At 38.9% G+C, this 23,429-nt stretch overlaps 1 protein-coding gene across 2 annotated transcripts in view; it reads left to right on the top strand.

Moving 5' to 3' along the window:
• The window catches only part of Gdpd4 (glycerophosphodiester phosphodiesterase domain containing 4), an 81,009-nt gene that overhangs the window by 50,099 nt on the left and 7,481 nt on the right, over positions 1-23,429 (top strand). For both annotated transcript variants that reach the window (XM_040728225.1, XM_021229472.2), the window contains exons 12-13: positions 18,393-18,614; positions 20,768-20,922. In XM_040728225.1, the coding sequence (XP_040584159.1) occupies positions 18,393-18,614; positions 20,768-20,922 (377 nt within the window). The remainder of the gene's footprint in view (positions 1-18,392; positions 18,615-20,767; positions 20,923-23,429) is intronic.

The raw sequence follows: 23,429 nt of genomic DNA, 5'->3' as shown, positions 1-23,429 counted from the left end.
ATCAAATAAAAAATAAGGACTGTGGAGATGGTTCAGTCAGTCAGGTGATTATCCTGTAAGAATGGAGGACCTAAGCCAGAAGGATCAGGGAGTCAGTGAGACTTGCTAAAACAGTCTCTAGGTTCAATGACAGAAAAGGAGTATGGTAGAGAGGTGGAGAGTAATAAAGGAAGATAAATAAAGGAATAAAGTTCCTCCTCTGGACTTAGCCTGGGAATTAATACATACACATGGAACACACACAACACAGAAGTAAAAATAAGTAAATAATGTCAAGCAAGCAACTTTTGCTTTTAATCTGTGTTCTGAATAATGTAGCTGTCTCCTATTGTTGCTGTAACTTTTACTCATTATTTATAGGCTAAGAGTTAAATAACACGAAGCCACAATGAAATTGAATGTCTCATTATTGTCATGGTGGGACATGTTGGTGTGCAGGCAGATATGAGGCTGGGTCTGAGAGTCCTATATTTTGAATTTTTCTTTTCCTTTTTCGAGACAGGGTTTCTCTGTATTGTTTTGGAGGCTGTCCTGAAACTCGCTCTTGTAGACCAGGCTGGCCTTGAACTCACAGAGATCCTCCTGCCTCTGCTTTCTGAGTGCTGGGATTAAAGGCGCAAGCCACCAACGCCCGTCTATATCTTGATTATTGAAGGCAACAGGAAGTGGACTGAGACATTGGGTGTGGCTTGAGTGTATATGAAATCTCAAAGTGACATACTTCCTCCAACAAGGCCATACCTATTCCAATAAAGCCACACCTCCAAATAGTGACACTCCTTTTGGGGGACATTTTCTTTCAAACCACCACACATATCCTCTGTGGTTCTATGGATTGTAGCTGGTTATCATTGACTTCACAGCTATTATCCACATATAAGTGAATACATACCATTTTTGTCTTTCTGGGTCTGGGTTAGTTCATTCAGGATGATTTTTCACTAGTTTCATCTATTTGCCTGCAAATTTCAAGGTTTCATTTTTTAACAACTGACTAATACTCCATTGTGTAAATGTGCTGCATTTTTTCATTCATTCTTCTGTTGAGGGACAGCTAGGTTGTTTCCAGTTTCTGACTATTATTACTAGAACAACAGTGAACATGGTTGAGCAAGGGTTATTGTGGTAGGATGAAGCATCCTTTGGGTATATGCCCAAGTTTGCACTCCCACCAACAATGGAGGAGTGTTCCCCTTGCTCCATATCTTCACCAGCATGAGCTGTCACTTGTAACCATTCTGACAGGTGTAAGATGGAAACTTAAAGTAGTTTTGATTTGCATTTCCCTGATGGCTAAGGATGCTGGACATTTCATTAAGTGTTTCTCAGCCATTTGAGCTTCCTCTATTGAGAATTTTTATTGGGTTATTTGTCTTCTTGATATCTAGTTTTTTTATTTCTTTATATATTTATGTATTACACTCTATCTTGTCCCATTCTATAGTTTGCTACTTTTGTCTAAATGATGATGTCTTCTGTGGTGCAGCAACTTCTCAGTCTCATGAGGCTCCAGTTATTGTTGATCTTAGTGTCTGTGCTAATGGTGTTATTTTCTGAAAGTCTTTTCTTGTGCTAATGAGTTCAAGGCTATTGCCCACTTTCTCTTCTATCAGCATATCTGGTTTTAGGTTGAAGTCATTGATCTATTTGGAGTTGAGTTTTGTGCAGAGTGATAAGTATGGTTCTATTTGGATTCTTCTACATGTAGCCATCCAGTTTGACCAACACAATCAAAAGATGCTGTCTTTTTTTCCTAGTGTGTATTTCTGACCTGTATTAAAAAAAAGTGTCTATAGGTGTGTTGATTTGTGTCTGGGTATTCAGTTTGATTTCACTTATCAATGTATCTATTTTTTGTGGCAATACCATGTTGTTTTTTTTTTTTTACTGCTGTGGCTTTGTAGTACAACTTGAAATTGAGATTGTGTGACCTCCAGCAATTCTTTTCTTATTCAGGACTATTAGAGATATCCTTGTTTTTCTTTTGTATTTCCATATGAAGACAAAAAATGACCTTTCAAGATCTGTGAAGAATTAATTTTGTTGAAATTTCCATGGGAATTGCATTGAATCTGTAGATTGTTTTGATAGGATGACCATTTTTACTATGCTAATCCTACCAATCCATGAACATGGGATATCTTTCAACTTTTTAATTTATTTTTCAATTTCTTTCTTCAATGGCTTGAAGCTTTTATTATTCACTTGCTTTGTTAGAGTTATTCCAGGATATTTTATATTATTTGTGGCTATTGTGAAGGATGTTGTTCCCCTGATTTCTTTCTCAAGCTGTTAAGTGAAGCTTTTTCCTTGCTAGCCGCTTTGGTTTATCCCCCGCCAGTCGCCTGGGCTCTGCCGCGCCAGCCTGTTTCGAGATCCGCATGAGTCCCAAATAAACACACAGGAGGCTATATTAATTATGAAGCTGTTGGCCTTGCTTGTCTCTTACTGGCTAGCTCTGCTTTAAGTAATTACCCCATAATTGTTAATCTAAGTATGTCTCTTACCGGAGAATAGTCCCGGGCTTCCTACCCCATGCGGCTACATGTCGACTCTCTTGTCTTTCTCCTTCCCAGAGTTCTCCTGGACTCCTAGTCCCTCCTATCTAGGTTTCCTATAGGCTCAACAGTACTTTATTGACAAATGCACAGGACTTCCCCCAACATCAAGCAATTTATCATTTGTATATAGAAGGGTTACTTATTTTTGTGCGTTAATTTTGTATTCACATACTTTGCTGAGAGTGTTTATTAGCTGTAGGAGTTCCCTGGTAGAATTTTTTCAGGACACTCATATATACTATCATATAATCTGTAAATAAAGATACTTTGACTTCTTCCTTTCCAATTTGTATCCCTTTGATCTCCTTCAGTTGTCTTGTTGCTCTAGCTAAGACTTCAAGTACTATATTGAATAGGTATGGAGAGAGTGAACAAAGTTTTTTTTTTGTTCCTGATTTTAGTTGAATTGTTTTGAGTTTCTTTCCATTTAAATTGATGTTGGCTATGATCTTGCTGTAAACTAACTTTATTATGTTGAGGTATGTCCCTATATTCCTAATCTCTCCAGAACTTTTATCATGAAAAGGGTGTTGGATTTGTCAAAGGCCTTTTTCTGCATTTGATGAGATAATCATGTGTTTTTTGTCTTTTTGTTTGTCTATATGGTAGATTACATTTATCAGTTTACATATTTTGAGCCATCTGCTTCTGGGATGAAGCCTACCTGATCATGGTGGATGGTCTTTTTAATGTATTCTTGAATTATATTTGCAAGCATTTTACTGAATATTTTTGCATCTATGTTCATAAGGAAAATTGGTTTGTAATTGTCTTATTTTGCGGGGTCTTTGTGAGGTTTGGATATCAGGGTAACTGTGACCTCATAAAATGAATTGGGTAATGTAGCAGGCTTTCTTTTGGGCCATTTACCAGCTCCCAAGTCAGGACCAGAGATTTATTATTAGTTTTGAATGCCTGACCTTAGCTTATGCTTGTCCCACTAGCTTTTATAACTTAATCTGTTTCTCTTCATCTACATTTTGCCTGGGGGCTTTTTACCTTTGTTTCCTTCTGTACATCTTACTTTCATTGCTTCTTGTGTCTAGCTGGCTGGTGGTTGGCTGGCTTCTTGCTCCAGGAATGTCCCTTTTTTTCTCCTTCATTCTCTCCTCCTTCTCTTCCTTCCTTCCTTGAGTCTAGATTTCTTCTCTATTTATTCTCTCTGCCCACCAGTCCCCAACTATTCCTGTTCTGCCTAGCTATTGGCCATTCAGCTTTTTATTAGATCAATCAGCTGCCTTAGGCAGGCAAGATGAAACAAACACAGCACATCTTTACATAATTAAGCAAATAGAGCACAAACAAATGTAACACATCTTTACATAGTTAAAGTAATATTCTACAGCAAACTAAATATAACACAGTTTGCTCAGTGAAAATAATATTTCACAACATGGTAATGTTCCTTCTGTTTCTATTTTGTGGAATAATTTGAGGAGTATTAGCATTAGCTCTTCTTTAAAAGTCTGGTAGAATTTTGCACTAAAACTTATTCGGTCCTGGGCTCTTTTTGGTTTGGCAACTTTTAATGAATGCTTCTATTTCACTAAGGGTTATAAATCAGTTTAAATTGATTACCTGATCTTTATTTACTTTTGGTAAGTGGTGTGTATTGAGAAAATTATCCATTTCTTTAAAATTTTCCAATTTGCTAGAATACAGGTTTTCAGACTATATCCTTATGATTCTCTGAATTTCCTCGGTGTGTCAGTTATTATGTCCTTTTCATTTTTAATTTTGTTAAATTAGATATTCTCTCTCAGCCTTTTAGTTAATTTGGATAAGGGTTTGTAAATCATATTGACCTCCTCAAAGAACCAGCTCGTTGTTTCAATGATTCTATGTTTTTGTTGTTTGTTTGTTTCTATTTTATTGATTTCAGTCCTAAGTCTTATTATTTCTTTCCCTCTACTCCTTTTTTGTGTGATTTCTTCTTTTTGTTCTAGATCTTTCAGGTGTACTGTTAAGTTGCTTGTATGAGGTCTCTCCAATTTTTTTATATAGGTACTTAATGCTATGAACTTGCCTCTTAGAATTGCCTTCATTGTGTTCCATAAGTATGGGTAGTCTGTTTATTCATTTTCATTCAATTCTAGAAATTCTTTGGCTTCTTTCTTAATCTCTGTCTTGATCTATTTTTCATTCCATAGAGAGTTATTCAGTTTCCATGAGATTGTAAGTTTTCTTTTGTTTCTGTTGTCGATATCCAGCTTTAATCTGTGGGGGTCAGGTAGTATGCAGGGTGTTGTTTCAGTTTTCTTGTATCTGTTGAGACTTGCTTTGTGTTCAAGTATGTGGTCAGTTTTGGAGAAAGTTTCATGAGGGGCTGAGGAGAAGCTATATTCTTTTGTGTTTGGGTGAAATATTTTGTTAAGTATCTATTAGATCCATTTGGTTTATAGCCTCAGTTAGCTCCAGCATTTCTCTGTTTAGTTTTTGTCTGGATAACATGTCCATTTGTGAGAGTGGGGTGTTGAAGTCTTCCACAATCAATGTGTGAGGGTAAATATTTGATTTAAATTGTAGTAGTATTTCTTTTATAAATTTGGGTGCCCTTGAGTTTAGGTCATAAAAGTTAAGAATTTAACTGTCCTCTTGGTGGATTTTTTTGATGAGTATGTAATATCTTTCCCTATCTCTTCTGATTAGTTGTGGTTTGGCTACACTAGCTTGTTCTCTGAGGTCCATTTTCTGAGAATATATTTTTCCAACCCTTTACCTTGAGGTAATGAGGTAATGTCTATCCTTAACCTTAAAGTATGTTTCTTAGATGCAGCAGAAGGATGTCTCCTATTTTTGAATGCATTCTATTAATCTGTGTCTTTTTATTGGATAATTGAGACTGTTGATATTGACAGATATTAATGGTCATTGACTATTGATTCCTGTAATTTTGTTGCTGTTGTTGTTGTTGTTGTGTGTGTGTGTGTGTGTGTGTGAGAGAGAGAGAGAGAGAGAGAGAGAGAGAGAGAGAGAGAGAGAGAGAGAGAGAGAGAGATTGAGAGAGAGAGAGGAGAAAGACACACACAAAGAGGAGAGAGAATTTCCCTTCTTTTGACTTTGCTGGTCTGGGATTATTTATTCCCTGTGTTTTCTTGTGTGTAGTTAACCTCTTTAGGTTGGAGTTTACCTTCTAGCACCTTTTGTAGGGCTGGATTTGTGGATAGATAATGTTTAATTTGATTTTCTAATGGGATGTCTTATTTTATCCATCTATGGTGATGCAAATTTGCCTGGGTATGGTAGTCTAGGCTGGCATCTGTGGTCTTATAGAGTCGATAGCACATCTGTCCAGGCCCTTCTGGCTTTAAGAGTCTCCACTGAGAAATCAGGTTTAATTCTAAGAGGTCTGCCTTTATATGGTACTTGGTCTTTTCCATTTGTAGGTTTTAATATTCCTTCTCTAATGTCTACATTTCCTGTTTTTGTTGCTGTAGGAGGAAGTCTGATGCCGCCATTAAACATGTGACTTACTAAGTCTATGCCGCCATTAAACATGTGACTTACTAGAGGCGCATACAGATGAGGTAATAAAAGGGCGGTTTACCACACCGCTAACCACACCCACTTTAGGCAGGACTAAAGACGTATACGGCTGGACGTAAAGACGTATACGTGCGTAGGCGGAACTACGTCACTAGCCAAGCCCACTTTTGGGCATGGCTAGGGGCGTTACGGGGGAAGGCATAAAAGACAGCGCACAGGAAGTCTCGCTCTCTTTTCCTGGAGTTCGGCTTCCGGTCCAGTCGCTAGCTGAGATCTGCTGGGCTTCTCTGGGTTTGGTAACTTGTGAGTAATTTTCTACATAAAATACTTAGCATTACTTTCAGTCATTGTGTGTCACGTATCGTTACAGCGTCCGTTGAAGCCAACAATTGATGTTAGTATAACAAAATCTCAGTAGATCAGACAGTCTCAGTATGGCAGGAGATGCTTGATTGAAGTTCCTGACTAGGGTTCTAGTGTTGATTGAAGCTCTTATCTTGAAGCTCTGGTCAGATTGTAGAAGATGTGCTGTTTCAGTTTCTTGGTCCGGAGATGTGTAGAGTGATGTAGTTTCAAGCCAGTTTCAGGATAGTGCTTGTCAGGTGGAGTCAATGATGTGGGGCAGTTCAGATGCCTCCAGTCGAATCAGGTGAAGTCAAGGAAGTGGATCCTCATTCTCTTTCGGAAGCAGTTGAAGATTGCTGTCAGGAAATCCCTTGTTCTCTGGAAAACTCAAACATTACTGTTAACAAAGAAATATTTTAACTTTCATATGTAAGCATACAGAAGAGGTGATAATAGGGAAGATGGAAAACCTGGAGGAAATTAGACTGTTCAGAAAAAGAAATCCACAGATAACAGTCCCTCATTTTATTTCTTCTGTCTTATATCAATGGCTCTTTGATATAATACAGAAATTCTGAATTGTATTAAAATAACATGCTTGGGTTTAGAGTAGGAGAGCCAATCCAACTCCAAAGCCAGCTTCAGTTAAATGAATGGGAATTGAGGTATGTGAAGAAATAAAGATAAAAGGATACTATGAAAAAGCAATATAGAGAGATTTAGACTTTGATACCACACAGTGTGTGTTTGATGTTCCTCAGGTAGCTATTCATTCTTCTACAGGAATCCATATGTCCAGTATTCTTTGCTGAGTTTACCTGTGAATACAAAAAACAAAACACTTCTCTTTCCTTTTAGGAGGTCCCTTTACCCATGGTGGACTATGAATTTGTAGATGGGCTGTTATCTTCCTCCTCCTGAGATGTTTTCTGTTCTGATCGAATTTTAATTAATTTTGATGGAACCCAAATCTTTTCTTCTCCTGTGGAAACAAAAGCATAACCCCTTCCCCAACGTAACCCATATCCTGGTTTCCAGACTGAGGTCATAACATCCTTAAAATACACCGGTTGGTTCAGTTCAGAAATCTTCTCTGTAGTCCAGTGTCTTTCTGCTGCAGTTTGTCCTTTTTCATCAGCATTAAGAAAATTCAACGTTAGTAAAGCATTGTGTAACCTGTGTCTAGGTGTCTTTGTTTTCCCTGGCTGTTTATGAAGCATCTCTTTTAAGGTTCGGTTAGACCTTTCAATTATTGCTTGTCCTGTGGGATTGTAAGGTATACCAGTTACATGTTTTATATTATAATATTTGAAGAATTGTTCCAATTTACTGGAGACATATGCTGGACCATTGTCAGTTTTATAGTTTTAGGTATACCCATAACAGCCATCACCTCTAAGAGGTGTGTAATAACAGAATCAGCTTTTTCAGAGCTGAGGGCAGTAGCCCATTGGAAGCCTGAGAATGTGTCTATAGTATGGTGTACATATTTCAAACTGCCAAATTCTGGGAAGTGAAATACATCCATTTGCAAAAGTTCATTTCTGTGAACACCTTTAGGATTACAACCTGCTGGTAATGGAGTTTGATTGTACAATGAGCAACTGGGACAATTTCTTACTATTTCTTTGGCTTGTTGCCAGGTGATAGAAAAATCCTTCTTTAAACCTTTGCTGTTAACATGGTGTTTCTTATGAAATTCTGAAGCTTCCAACACATTACCTACTAATAAACAATCAATTTCATCATTGCCTTGTGCCAGAGGACCTGGCAGACCTGTATGGGATCTGATGTGTGTTATATATATAGGATGAGTCCTGTTTCTGATGATTTCCTGCAATTGTAAAAACAATGAGGTTAATTCTGTATTATCAGGAACAAATTCTGCAGTCTCAATGTGCAGGACAACTCTTTCTGCATACTGAGAATCCGTGACTATATTGAGAGGCTCTGTAAAGTCTTTAAGTACCATGAGAATGGCATATAACTCTGCCTTTTGTACGGAGTTATAAGGGCTTTGAACTACTTTACTTATATTTCCTGATTTATACCCTGCTTTACCTGATTTGTTTGCATCCGTGTAGAAGGTAAGAACTCCAGAAATAGGTGTTTGCCTCACGATACGTGGAAGAATCCAAATTGTTTTCTTTATGAATTTGATTCTCTCTGTTTTGGGATAGTTATTACTAATACTTCCCAAAAAGTCACTGCAAGCTATTTGCCAATACTCATTATCCTTCCATAAGGGGGAAATTTCCTCATTCGTTAAAGGTACAATAATTTCAGCTGGGTCTTTCCCAGTCAGTTGACGAAGCCTTAATTTACCTTTTAATATCAAATCTGAGACCTTTTCTATATAGGTTTTCAATTTTTTATTCTGTTTATGTGGCAGAAATACCCATTCTAGAATGATGTTGTCCCTCTGCATTAATATTCCTGAGGGGTATTCTCTAGATGGTAAAATAACCAGAATACAGTCCAGATTTGGATCCACACGGTCCACATGTGCTTCTAATATTCTCTTTTCTACCCATTCTAATTCTTTTTCAGCCTCAGCTGATAGTACTCGTGGGCTATTTAGGTCTTTATCTCCTTTTAAAGCCATTTTCAGGTGTTTTAAATCATGCCCTTCTACACCAATAATCGTCTGTAATTGAGAGATTTCTCCTAATAGTTTTTGAAGATCATTAAGAGTCCGGTAACGATCTCTTCTGATCTGTACTTTCTGTGGTCTAATTTTCTGAGCATCTATTTTATAACCTAAATAGTTAATAGAATCTCCTCTTTGTATTTTTTCTGGGGCAATTTGTAATCCCCAGCGAGGCAAAATTTCCTTTACTGCCTCAAACATCTTTTCCAAAGTATCCTTATTTGAATCAGACAATAATATGTCATCCATATAATGATATATTAACGAATGTGGAAATTTTTTACGAATTATTTCTAGAGGTTTATTCACAAAATATTGACACAAAGTTGGACTGTTTAACATACCTTGAGGTAGTACCTTCCACTGGAATCTCTGTACCGGACGGGAATTATTATAGGTAGGTACTGTGAAGGCAAACTTTTCTCTGTCGTTTTCTTGTAACGGTATGGTGAAGAAACAATCTTTTAAGTCTATAACTATAATTGGCCAATCCTTAGGAATTAGAGAAGGTAACGGCATCCCAGGTTGTAGAGACCCCATAGGCTGAATTACCTTGTTGATGGCTCTAAGATCAGTAACCATTCTCCACTTACCAGACTTCTTCTTGACAACAAAAACAGGCGAGTTCCACGCACTAGTTGATTCCTCAATGTGTCCAGCATCTAGCTGTTCCTGAACTAACTTCTCCAAAGCCTCTAACTTCTCAGATGTCATAGGCCATTGACCCACCCAGACGGGTTCATCTGTCAGCCATTTTAATGGTAGAGCTTTTGGTTGCTCTGTAGGTTTGGCACTAGCATCTTGCTTCTGCACAGCCTGTACATTTGGCATCTGTTTTCTGTACTGTCTTACTATATTCTTACTACCACTAAGAGCTTGTCTATAATTCCTAGCTGATACAGGAGGAATTTTAATCTGCGTATTCCATTGCTGGAGTAGATCACGACCCCAGAGGTTTATAGCAATATCTGCAACATATGGCTTTAACCTTCTTCTCTGTCCTTCTGGCCCAATAAAGTCAATCCATCTAACGCTCTGTTTAACTTCATATAGGGTTCCAATCCCTAAGAATTGAACATTAACCTCTTTTAAAGCCCAGTTTTGTGGCCAGGACTGCTGATTAAGGATAGTGACGTCACTTCCGGTGTCCAGTAATCCGTAAATCACCCTATTAGTTACCTTAACCGGAAGTTTGGGTCTATGATATTGTATAGAAGTTTGCCAAAATATATGTTTTGTATCTCCTCCTGATGTAATTGATTCATCCTCTGGAGCTAATGTATTATCCAGTGCCGTATTATTTACAATGGGCAGTGGATCTTCTAATTGTCCTGGGAGAGGCTGTCCTCCACTGTCACTGGGAATGACCGGATAATCTTCCTTTTCGGGGCTCCATTGAGCCCCGGAAGCCCGTTTCCCTGCTGTAAAGATCTACCTTGTCTGTCTATTGTGGAAAAGCATTCATCAGTCCAATGGCGCCCCTTCCCACACCTCCTGCACAGACCAGGAGGCTTAGGCCTTCTGTTTGATACATTCCTGGTAAAAGCATTATTTCTAGGAATGCGTTGTCTACAGTTCCTACTAAGATGTCCTATTCTACCACAGTTAAAGCATTTTGCATCTGTACGCCTATTTAAATTCTTTGAGATTGCCTTCCCTATCCATGCCTCTATATCATCACAGGTAGGGTATTTGGCATCCTGGTGCCTCCTCAAGCCTGTAGAAATAGCTTCACCTACCCAAGCTCCTGTATCCTGACTTTTACATTCCAGGTTCGCTGTATGCAGGACCCATTCCTCCAATGGCGCTGATCTTATTTTTAATGGCCAAATTACCTGCCTGCATTGAGGATTCGCGTTCTCATACGCCAAAGATTCTATAAGAAGACGCCTGGATTCTGGGTTCGCTACCTGTACTTCTACTGCTCTGGATAATCTCTCTAAAAATTCAGTGAACCTTTCCCTTGGGCCCTGTAATACCTTGGTGTAGGGTTGCATTATCTCTCCTGTTTCACAAACCTTATCCAAGGCATTTAAAGCAGCTGTACGGCACAAAGACAACATGTGCTCATCATATGCAGATTGAACCTGCGTGTCAGCATAAGGACCCTCCCCAAGAATCTTGTCTTGGGGTACTTCATGACCCTTCTGCAATTCCTGAATCTCAATTGCTTTTGCTTCTTGCCTCCACAAAGCTCTCCATTGAATTTGGCAAGAATTTTCGAGCACTGCAGAGGCTAATTGGACCCAGTCTTTTGGAGTTACTTTATTTACAGTAGCCCATGAGTTTAGGAGCTCTCTGACAAAGGGAGAATGAAGACCATACAGGACAATGGCCTCCTTAATATTTTTTAGATCCTTCATCTGTATAGGCTCCCAGTGATAAGCAATGGGACCATTTGATTGTTTTTTCGTTGCTGGTTTTTCTGTTACAGATACCGGAAAAACCATAGGGAACGCATAGCAACCTTAGGGAAATCATTCCGGCATTTGAGAAGCTTTGGGAAACTCCTGTCCTGACCTGTTGCCTGTATTTCTGATTCTGAAGTATCAGATTGAGTGTCTTCTAAATCCTGCAGTCTATTCATCATTGTTTCTCTGAGCTCCTGAAGTTCTTGGGACAAATAATTTTCTAAGGACGTCATGGAATCTTTCATTTTTTACATTCATCATTTACATGTGATTCCAAATTTCTAATATTCTCATCCTTAGCAAGTACCTCAATAGCATGTAAACTGCCTTCTACAAATGATATTCTATCAGTTAGTTTATCATTGCTCTCAGACATGGAACAATTCTTTTCTGCTAGCATTTCAATTTTATGTTCCAGTCTTTGTAATTTGCTAGTGAAATCATCAAACATGGAACCGTGTTTTTCGTTAAATGTTTCCACATTATGTTCCAATTTTTCAATTCTCTCTGTGGAACACATTTTTCCTGATAGTAATTCAATTTTGTGTTCCGTCTCTTTAAATCTGTTTGTCAGACCTACATTATCATTTTTAATATCCTGAATATTATCTACCAACCCTTTCTTACTCTCCTGCAATGAATTTTGCACTTTCTGAATCCTTTGTATTAAGATTTCAAAACTATCCTGCGATGACTGTATGACCTGTATAAGTTTATTCCTATTTTTGAGCCATTTCATTAACAAAATTATATTGATTATGAAGCTAATAGTCACCATCGTGGGTAGGAAGTACCTTTCAGGTAGGTCCTCAACCCTTTCTAAAATCCCATCCATACAAAAAACAAGAAAATTCTTAACATCCTGCATCATAGTGTTAGCTGTTGACATTGTATAAAGCAGTTACGTTTGTTACCAATGGAGTAATTCAGGCCGAAATCAACAGGCTGCCAGCGAAAGAGCACGTGGCCGGAGTCAGCAGGCCGCCAGTAAAACAGCACGTGGCCACAAGAGAAATCTTGGAATACCGCCTGACCTTACCAGCAGGTAGTAGGTGCTGGTTCCTGGTGGCAGGAATCGTGCCTTGCCGAGCGAAGTGGTGAGGAACTTAGCGAAAGGAGAGTCCACGTGTGCCTGGTCGGGCCAAGAGAAGCCGCTTTTCCGGGGCGCCTGGATCCGGATTTCAATCCCGCTCCCGACACCAAATTGTTGGCTTCAACGGACGCTGTAACGATACGCGACACACAATGACTGAAAGTAACGCTAAGTATTTTATGTAGAAAATTACTCACAAGTTACCAAACCCAGAGAAGCCCAGCAGATCTCAGCTAGCGACTGGACCGGAAGCCGAACTCCAGGAAAAGAGAGCGAGACTTCCTGTGCGCTGTCTTTTATGCCTTCCCCCGTAACGCCCCTAGCCATGCCCAAAAGTGGGCTTGGCTAGTGACGTAGTTCCGCCTACGCACGTATACGTCTTTACGTCCAGCCGTATACGTCTTTAGTCCTGCCTAAAGTGGGTGTGGTTAGCGGTGTGGTAAACCGCCCTTTTATTACCTCATCTGTATGCGCCTCTAGTAAGTCACATGTTTAATGGCGGCATAGACTTAGTAAGTCACATGTTTAATGGCGGCATCAGACTTCCTCCTACATGTTGCTATGTGCTGAGGGGAGTTTCTTTTCTGGTCTAGTCCATTTGGTGTTTTGTATGCTTCTTGTACTTCTATAGGCAGCTTCTTCTTCTTCTTCTTCTTCTTCTTCTTCTTCTTCTTCTTCTTCTTCTTCTTCTTCTTCTTCTTCTTCTTCTCCTCCTCCTCCTCCTCCTCCTCTTCCTCCTCCTCTTCCTCCTCTTTCTCCTTTTTTGAGACAGGGTTTCTCTGTGTAGCTTTAGAGCCTGTCCTGGAACTAGCCCTTGTAGATCAGACTGGTCTCAAACTCACAGAGATCCACCTGCCTTTGTCTCCCATGTGCTGGGATTAAAGGCGTGCACCACCCCCATCCAGCTAGGCATCTTCTTCTTTAGGTTAGGGAAAAATTTCATCTATAATTTTGTTGAAAATATTATCTGTGCCTTAGATCTGAGTTTTGTTTCCTTCCTCTACTCTTATTATTCTTGGATTTTGTCTTTTCATAATTTTCCAGATTTCCTGGATGTTTTATACCAAAAGTTTTGATTTAACATTTCATTTGTCAGATATATCCATTTCTTCTATTGTGTTTTCAATGCCTGATTCTCTCTTCTATCGCTTGTATTCTGTTGATGAAGCTTGGCTCTGTGGTTCCTGTTCAAATTTTCTAAATTTTTCATTTCCAGATTTCCCTTAGTTTGAGTTTTCCTTATTGATTCTATTTTCACTTTTGGATCTTGAATGATTTATTCATTTTCTTCCATTGTTTATTTGTGGCTTTATAGATTTTCTCTAAGAGATTTATTCATTTTCACATTAAGGACCTGTATCACATACATAAAAGTTGCTTAAGGTCTTTTACTTGTGCTTCACTATGTTGGAATATTCAGTGTCTGGAGTTTTCTGGAAATTTAAGTAAGTGTGTGTGTGTGTGTGTGTGTGTGTGTGTTTGTACATTTGCACATGTAGAGAACGGAAGAGGATGTCAGGTGTCCTTCTCAATAACGGTCTTCCCTATTCCCTTGAAATAAAGTCTGTCTCTGAACCTAGAGCATGCCAATTTTGTGTGTAACTCTAGTACTCTGGACGCTGAGGCAAGCGATAGAGATTGGGTGCATAGCAAGATCCTGTCTCAAAAATTTTAAAGTAGATTTAAAATTATTTTTATCTGTGAGTATTGGTGTTTTGCCTGTGTGTGTATCCGTATAAAGATGTCAGCACCTATGTACTGGAGTTACAGACAATTGTGAGCTGCCATGTGGGTGCTGGGAATTGAACCCAGGTTCTTAGAAGAGTAGCCAATGCTCTTAACCACTGAGCCATCTCTCTAGCCCACCAATTTTTTTAAAAGAATTAATGAAAAGTGGTATCTCAGAGGTAGAGTGATTGTTTACCATGTGCAAGACCCAGGATTCAATTACTCAGATAAAACAAAAATTGAAACCAAAACAAAACAGAAAGAGGATGTGTATTGTGTAACTATTGGGTAGAATGTTATATAAATGTCATTAGAACCAGATGGTAGCAGCACATGCCATTAATCCCAGCACTCAGGAGGCAGAGGCAGGTAGATTTCTGAGTTTGAGATTAGCCTGGTCTACACAGCGAGTTCCAGGACAGCCAGGGCTACACAGAGAAACCCTGTCTTAATAAAACAAAACAAAGCAAAACATGTCATTGGATCCAGTTGAGTACAATGGTTAAATTGTCTCTGTTTTTATGGATTTTCTACCTGTTTCTTGTTAGTTACTAACTAAGGCATGATGCAGTCTTTAACTGTTATTGTTGTTTTATTTTTATTTTCAGATTTGTTAGGTTTCATATCATGAATTTTGAAACTCTGTTGTTAAAAATATATACATCTAAGATTATTTCTCTTCAAAGAATATTACCCCTTTTCATGATGCATGGTAGGCAAAATGGTGGTTTTCCAAAGATGTGCATGCCCTAATTCCTGGAATTTATTAACATGTTACCCAGAATGATAAAAGGCCTCTGTACCAGTAACTGAGGTTATGGGCCTTTAGGGGAGGAGATTTTCTAGAAGACCCCCATCTGATCAGGCAACCACTTAAAGAAGGCTTTCTTAGATGTGACCAAAAAGATTTGACCAATGGAGAAGAGAGAGACAAGACGTATTGAAGTGTGGCAGGGACTCAATGATCAACTACAAGCTCTGAAGATAGAGGAAAGAGCCTCTGAACCAAGGAATGCAGATTATCACTAAAAGATGAAAAGGCCCTCAACTTGCAGAAGTTCCCCAAATCATAGGGAATTTAATAAATGTGTCTGAGCATGAATGTTCTCTAGAGACTCTAGAATGGTGTAGAACTTAGTTGACACCTTGATTTAAGCCATATGAGACCCATAAAGAACTTCTAATCTATAAAACAAACAAGAAACAACAGAAAAAATGCTCTGTGTTCTTTTAAATCACTGAGTTTGTGGTAATTTGCTATTGTAATAATACAAACTTGATCATGGTCAGGTGTGGCAGTGCATGCTCTAGTCCCAGCACTCAGGAGATGGAGGAAAGAAGATCACAACTGTGAGGCCAGCCTGACCCATGCCTCCTAAGCACTAGGATAAAAGGCATGCATTGCTACACATGGCTCTTTACAAAGGTCTGGGGATCTGAACTCAGATCCTCAAGCTTGTGCAGCAAGCACCCTAATGACTAAGCTATCTCCTCAGTTCCTATGATGAAAAGCTATTACTGAACTAGGAGTAGAAGATAAAGAGCTTCAAAACACCCTCAGCCAACAACATCATTTCCCCATAGCGAGAAGATGAATGATGGCCTTCAAATGGGGAATAAGCAAAAGGGCCCTTCTTACCACTCCCATTAGCAGCACACTGGAAATTCTCTACTTCCTTCCTTCTATCCTTCCTTCCTTCCTCCACACATGTCTACATACCTAAACATGTCCACACATACACTAAAATATTATAAATAAATTGCATATACTTATGGTGTGTAGCAGTCAGCTTTTTTTGTTTTCTTGCTTGTTTTTGCAGTGTTGAAGACTAAAGCTAAGGCCTTATGTATGCTAGACATATACTCTACCACTAAACTATATGCCCAGTCCCAAAAGGCTGTTTTGAAATATGTTTGCATATATAATGGATAGTTCAAATCAATTAACCTATGTTTACTACATATAATATTTTTGTATGTGATGAGAATGCTTAAATTGTGCCCTAGCATTATTATTTCAAGATTTAGTAAGTTTTTAAACTATAGTGAGCACATAGCAAAATAAAGTTCTTGGCATTATTATTTATGTCTAGGTGAAATTTTATTTTCTATCTTTATCAGTAAAACCTTCTTAGATTCCATACATAAATGAAACTAGCATCTGTTACTCCGAGTCATGCTTGTTTCATTTAGCATGATGTCCTGAAAGATGATCCATATTATCTCAGATGACATAATTTCTTTACCTTCTAAGACTAAATAGTATTCCAGCCATTGATGGATACATGTTGATTTAATGTTTATCTATCACATACAATGCTCCTAATAACATGGGGATGTAGGTATCTTTGCCTTTCTTAGTTATATCCTATTGTCCTTGGATGTTCTGTTCTGATAGGCTTCAGCCTTTGGTGCCTTTTGGTTTGGGTGACTTTTGATTGTGGAAGTTTATCTCATTCGACCTTCAAGTTCATAGATTCTTTTTCAGTATATTCCAGTCTACTAATAAGCCTATCAGATACATGCTTAATCTTCAAAATAATCCCAAGGGCTGGTTGTGGTAGCACAGATCTATAATCCCAGCAGTCAGGAGGCTGAGGTAGGAGGATTATTAGTTTGAAGCCAGGCTAAACTATATAGCAAGATCTTGGCTCAAAACAAATTCCTAAGAAACACATTGATTACTACATCACTTTCCTGTTTTAAGGTTTGGGCAACTAAAACTAAAAATGTTGAACAAGAGTAGTATTGACTATTAACTGGACAAGATCTACAATTACCTAAGAGATAAACTTCCTGGCATGTCATCTATGAAGAATCATGTAGATTAGGTTAGTCTGTGGGCATGCCTATAAAGGATTATCTAGAGTAGGTTAATTGAGTTGGAAATAACTACATTAACTGCGGGTGGCACCGTTCCCTAGGCTAGGAGGTCCTGGACTGAATAAAAAGGAGAAAGCTGGCTGAGCACTGGCATTCCTTACTCTCTGCCTCCTGACTACAGACACAATGTGACCAGCTGCTTCACACTCCTGCTGCCACGACTTCCCCACAGTGATGGACTGTCTCAAACTGTGAATCCAAATAAAGTTTTCCTCCTTTACATTGCTTATTGCTAGATATTTTGTCTATCAATGAGAGAAGTAATACAGAAAATTGGTACCGAGAAGTGGGGTTCATTGCTGTGACCATGTTGTCCTCAGGCCTCTGGAACAGACTTTGCAGAATTGCAGAGAATTTTGGTCCAGCCTAGAAAATCCTTTGAATGCTGCAAACAGAGCTTAATGGGTGATTCTGGTAGAAGCTGGGAAGACAAGAATGCAAAGAGAAACACAGATAGTGGAGGTCCAACTCATGAAGTTTCAGGGAGAAACAAGGACTTTTTCCAGAACTTGGCTAGAGGTCATTTATATGGAATGTTGACAAAGAACTGGCTACATTATGCCAGCATCCTAAAAACTTGAGTAAGGTTGAATTTAAAGACCATATATAGCAAGAAAGCATACCGAGTGAGTATTTAAACTGTAGTCTAAAATGTGTATGAATACATCAAGTCAAAACAAGACATAAATTTATAGATGCACAATAATGAGCCACCAGAACTTCTTGCTCTCAAACTCCCCTTAGTTCAGGAATATTTAAGAAAAGTTTCATGAGGGATGAAGCATTTGAACAGGCAGAGAGTAGGATTTTAGCAGGTTGCTATAATAAACAAATAGAGTGGTAAGCAAAGATTAAACCCAATGAACTCTGAAACCAAAATATGCGTTCTTTCCATTACACAAAACTGTGGCAGCAAGAGCCTATGTGTTCAGACAATATGCTAGGAAGGGGGGTGGAGACTGTGAGTTACAGAATAGAAGGTTAAAAAGGGAAGTTAAGAACATGGAGAGCTTTGGTCCGTGTATAAGAAGTTTAGAATATCAAAGAAATCATTCCAAATCCTAGACTCACCAATGGAGATGACACTGTCTTTCCCTTGTATCTCAGGGTTTATGTGTTAGAGGGCATAGTGGGCGGAGTGGTAACAGAGTAGTATGGAGGCAGAACCACAGAGAGGGAAACCTGGGGGCGCCTTTGACAAAAGTCAATGTTTTCTTTGATATATTTATTTTTAGAACAAGCCGTTTTTTGACATGAAACCTTTATCAGAGGCTGATAAAAGAAGAGCAAGCAACCAATCAATTCCATCGCTGGTTGAGTTATTGAAACTTGCAAAAAGGGAAAGAAAATTTTTGATATTTGATCTTTTCGGCCCTCCACCAAAGCATCCTTTCAGATACACATTTATTCGAAAAGTAGTAAAGATGATCCTTGACTCCCAAATTGAGCAACGACTGGTATGTTTTTCTTAGTATTTATGGCAGAGGTTGGGAGGTGGCAGCCTGTCCAGTAGCATAGTAGTTGAATTCAACCTATCATGTAATTCTTCTCTGAGATCTGTAAGTGATTTTGCTTCCTTTGGAAATGGAGATTATTGTCTGTACAGCTATAGGTGGCAATCTGAGAATGATCCAGTTAAAATTATCCCCCTAGGCGGAAACATGGAGCCTGTTTGCTATTCTCAACCAAATATAGTATTAGCGCATTTTAAAGAGTGGTATGGCGCCAGGCGGTGGTGGTGCACGCCTTTAATCCCAGCACTCAGGAGGCAGAGGCAGGCGGATATCTGTGAGTTTGAGGCTGGGCTGAACCGACAGCCTCGAAAACAATACAGAGAAACCCTGTCTCGTAAAAACCAAAAAAAAAAAAAAAGAGTGGTATAGCAATTGAGAAGATGGCTCAGTGCATGACACACTTGGCATACAAGTGTGAAGGTGTGAGTTCAGTTCTTCAGAACCTAGATAAAAGCTGTACAGCCATGGCACCCACTGATAAGGCCAGCACTCGGGAGGCAGAAACAGGGTAAGTCAAGCTTGCTAGCCAGGCTAGCTGGAATTGGCAAACTCAAGGTTCAGTGAGAGACCCTGTCTCAAAAAAATAAAGTGGAAAACAATGGAAAAATATACTTAGTGTCAACGTTTGGCCTTTATACCTATGTACACACATGTGCACGTGCACACATGTACATTCACGCATTTGTGAACATTCATACATGCATGCTACACACACACACACACACACACACACACACACACAGGAAGAAAAGAATAGTGTTTATAAACCAGGCCTGGCCATACATCTAACTGGAGCGGGAAGACTTCAAGTTAAAGGTTGTATGGACTATACAGTAAGTTTAAAGCCAACTTATACAACTTAGCAAGACCTTCAAAATTAAAAATGTGAAAAGAACGTTGGGAATATAGCTTACCAGCAGGACCCTTGCCTAGCATGCTTGCGACCATGTGTTCAATCCCTAGTACCACCCCAAAATTAATAGTATATACAATAACTCTGATGTGACCTGCCCCATGTTCAACACGACCTATAAGGCTTCATGACAATACAGCTTTGAGGACATTAGCTTTAAGCAATGATCTAGAAAGACCATCAGTTCTTAGTGAAAAGTTTCTTCACCCTGATACGCCTCTCCACCGATGCAGCAATCCAAATAGGACCAAATCAAACCAAATTAGAAAAACCTCATGTTCAATGAATGCAATGCTTCTGGATGGCTTTCCAGCCCTCCAGAGAGGAGACCGGAAAGAGACTGGAAAACCACACGTCTGTTTTCTGGGGAGTGGTCCTGAATATCTCTGGGGGAGAGGTCATCATTTGACAGGCTTTCTGAGGTACAGCAGTGTTTGGAGGGAGATAGGGGATGGGGGATTGAGTGAAACTTCCACCAGAACATTCTAGAGTCTTTGGGTATATGGATGCCAGGGGCTGGGGTGAAGCTCCACCACAACACTTAGTTTAGTAAAGATTTGATCCTTGTTTGGTTTTGGTTTTTTATTTTAGAATCACTCTCATTATTTGCAAAGTTATTTTTTAAATCACTTAATTTCTCAAAATACAGCAATGTTATGAGTAAAACAAATATGTATCTCTTTGAAAATGGTGCTCTTTCCACAGATGGGTCACAGAAGCATCCCGGTTACCAGGAAATACCTAAGTAGCTCCTCTCAGGGATGGCTTTTGGCATCAGCAACTAGGGAGGGCTCTTTAATGTTCATATCTACCAATATATTTTCTCTGCAAAGTAGTCAATCCATGGTCTTGCACATAGTAGGAAGGTGCTCTACCATTGAGCTACATTTCTAGCCCTCCTTTTGTTGTATGAATCTTCATATATGCTTGGGGCCTTGTTGACCCTTACTGTTAACTGGAGGATGGGAAGGTCCTGGGAAAACTCAATTCCACAGCAGCCTTCCCCATTTTTTAGTTCATTAGACAGTATAACTAATTTGATTGTTTTGCTAAGGGATAGAATCTGTCTCTGCTTCCTGTAGACTACTGTCAGTGCTGGAATGGAGCTTCGCCCATTTTCCCTGGGCTGTTTATACCAGGACGGTTGACTACCCACTCAAGGACTATTTGTTTCTCCTTGCAGATATTTTGGTTACCGGGTTATGATAGAGACTATGTCAGGAACAAGGCTCCTGGTTTTCAGCAAGTGGGTCGTTTAGCAACCCTTGACGAGCTTACAAAAGAGAATATTAGTATAATAAATGTTGACTATAAGAGGTTGTTCTACCGTGGTTTGAGGTAAGTTTGGCCACTCCCCATGGCATATACTATTGCTATAGCATTTATAAAATATCAATTCTACCTAAGTTACTTAACTTCTTTTTGTCTGAAGATTCCTTTATTTGGTTATCAACTTTGAATCCTCTGCTTTCTCCCTCCCTTCTTTTGCTAACAAATATTTACCATGTGTATATCATGTTCCTTCTTTGTACTCTAATTCCTCACCATTTAATACATATTTTAAAGATTCATTTTATTTTATATGTGTGTTTCCCTGCGTGGATATATGTGCATCACATATGTTCAGTACCCACAGAGGCCAGAAGAGGGAATAAGACCCCCTAGCACTGTGTTGCAGGTGTTGTTAGCCTCCATGTAGGTGAGGGGCCTGTAGAAGAGCAGGCAGTGTTCTTTTCAACTGACCATCTTTCCAGTCTGTCCACACATATTTGTATATACTTGGTGTGTGAATTTTACTCTGAACTTTTGTAAGGTTGACTAAGATTCCATATTTAAGTGAGATCATACAATATTTGTCTTTCTCCCCTGGCTTATTTCATGTAATATAGTGTTTTGCAGGCTCATCTATATTGGGGCAGATAACAGAATTTCTTTTTTCAAAAGCTGAGTAGTATCCATTGCATATAAGCACCTTATTTTCTTAGTCCATTCATCTGTTGGTAGATCCTTTCCTTATTGTGGCCATTGTGAATGATGCTGCAGTGAAGATGGGAATAGAAACAAGTCCTTGAACTGTCATCACAAGTATCCTTAATATTGTTCTTCAATAGCCACACTCTGTGTCCTTCCATCTTTCCTTCCCTAGCCTAAAATCTTAACTCCAGGCAAAATATCTAAATGTTGTTATTTCAAGAATGAACAAACTCATATTATATGCAACCTTTTGGGATTAGTTTATTTCTCATTCATCATAATTCTCTTAAATTTTATTCGTGTTTCGTTTATTCATAATTTGTTCCTTTTTGTTGCTAATTAGTATTCAATGCTGTGTGTGCCGAAATTTGTTTATCAGTTACTAGCAGAAAGACATCTGATTATGTCCAGGTTTTCATATGGGATTTTATGCAAACATAAGTCTTTATTTCTCAGGGATAAATGTCCAAGATTTCAAATTCTGGGGTATAGTAATTGAATGTTGCATAAGAAGCAGCCAGACTTTTCCAGGAAGACTGAACCATTTTACATTTCTGCCAACACCATGACCCAGAGTTTCTACGTCTTTGATACATTTTGGTGTTTTCACTTTTCAATCCATATTATATAATCACATCAGTTTGCTTAAAGGTATATTCTTCAAAGGCTAATGAGATTGTGTTTATTTGCTCATGGGTCTCTTCATTTAAATTCTTTTTCTTTATTATTGAATCTTGAGGATTCTTTTCACCCTTTGTCAGATAGGGTTTGGAAGCATTTTCCTGGGACTGGAGAGATGGCTCAATGGATAAGAGTATGCTTGTACTGGTCTTCTAGAAGTCCCAGGCTCCCAGAACTTATGCTCCAGGAGATTTGGCACTCTCTTTAGGATTCCATGAGCCCCTGCATACAAATATCAGGCACACACATACACAAATAAATAGATAAAAATAAATCTTTATAAAAAGGGAACATATTCTCTTAGTCTGTGACTTACTTGTGGCATCTTCTTAACAGGGCACAAGGTCTCCACAAAGAAAGAGCGATGTTTCTATTTTGACAAGGCTGGCTTATGAGTTCTCCCTTTAAGAAAGTGAGCATTCAACTCTGACCCCACTCCTTGCTTGGCTCCATGCCTGACAGAGTTCTTTTCTTCTATGTTTTCTATAAGGTTTATATTCCTACAGTATATATTCAAGCCTCCAAATCATCCTGAGTTCATTTGTATACATAGTCTGAGGTTTGGTTGGGGGTTTAATGTTCTTTTTGGGAGAATAACTCTGGCCTTCCAGATTATTAGTGGCATTTGTTGAAAATCTGCTCTTCCACTTATTCTTATTCACTTTGATGGTTTTGGCACAGGTTATTTGAGCAAATTTGTATAGGTCTGTTTCCAGAGTTTCTGCTTATGAGTCTGTTCTTGCTCTGGTCCCATGCTGTCTTGATTACATAGAATAACTACATATATATATATATATACATATATCTGTGTATATATATATATGTATATGTAGCTTCACTATGGAGTGAAGCTTATCCTTTCGTGTACTCTTTTTCCAGATTGGAGTATGTTTTCCTCAGCATATGGGCCAGCCTGGGCTACATAGACAGCTTGAGACAGTCCTTCACTATAGAGTGAGACTGTCACAACCCCCCAAAGACATACTTTTCCTAGAGCTGTGCCTTTGCATATGCATTTTAGATCAGCTGACCTAACTGGATGAACAGACCTTTGCTGGCCTTCTCTAGGACGCACGCTGACGTTACAGATGAGCTTGGAAACAGCTGGCAGTTCTGGCCCAGAGAGTCTTCAGTCTGAGAACGAACATACACTGTTGCCTTGGCTTCACTTACTTCCATCGTTATTTCAT

Source organism: Mesocricetus auratus, unplaced genomic scaffold, assembly GCF_017639785.1.
Source record: "Mesocricetus auratus isolate SY011 unplaced genomic scaffold, BCM_Maur_2.0 Super-Scaffold_4256, whole genome shotgun sequence".
Taxonomy (NCBI): domain Eukaryota; kingdom Metazoa; phylum Chordata; class Mammalia; order Rodentia; family Cricetidae; genus Mesocricetus; species Mesocricetus auratus.
The sequence above is the reverse complement of the archived record's forward strand: the minus strand, read 5'-3'. Positions and strand labels throughout refer to the sequence as shown.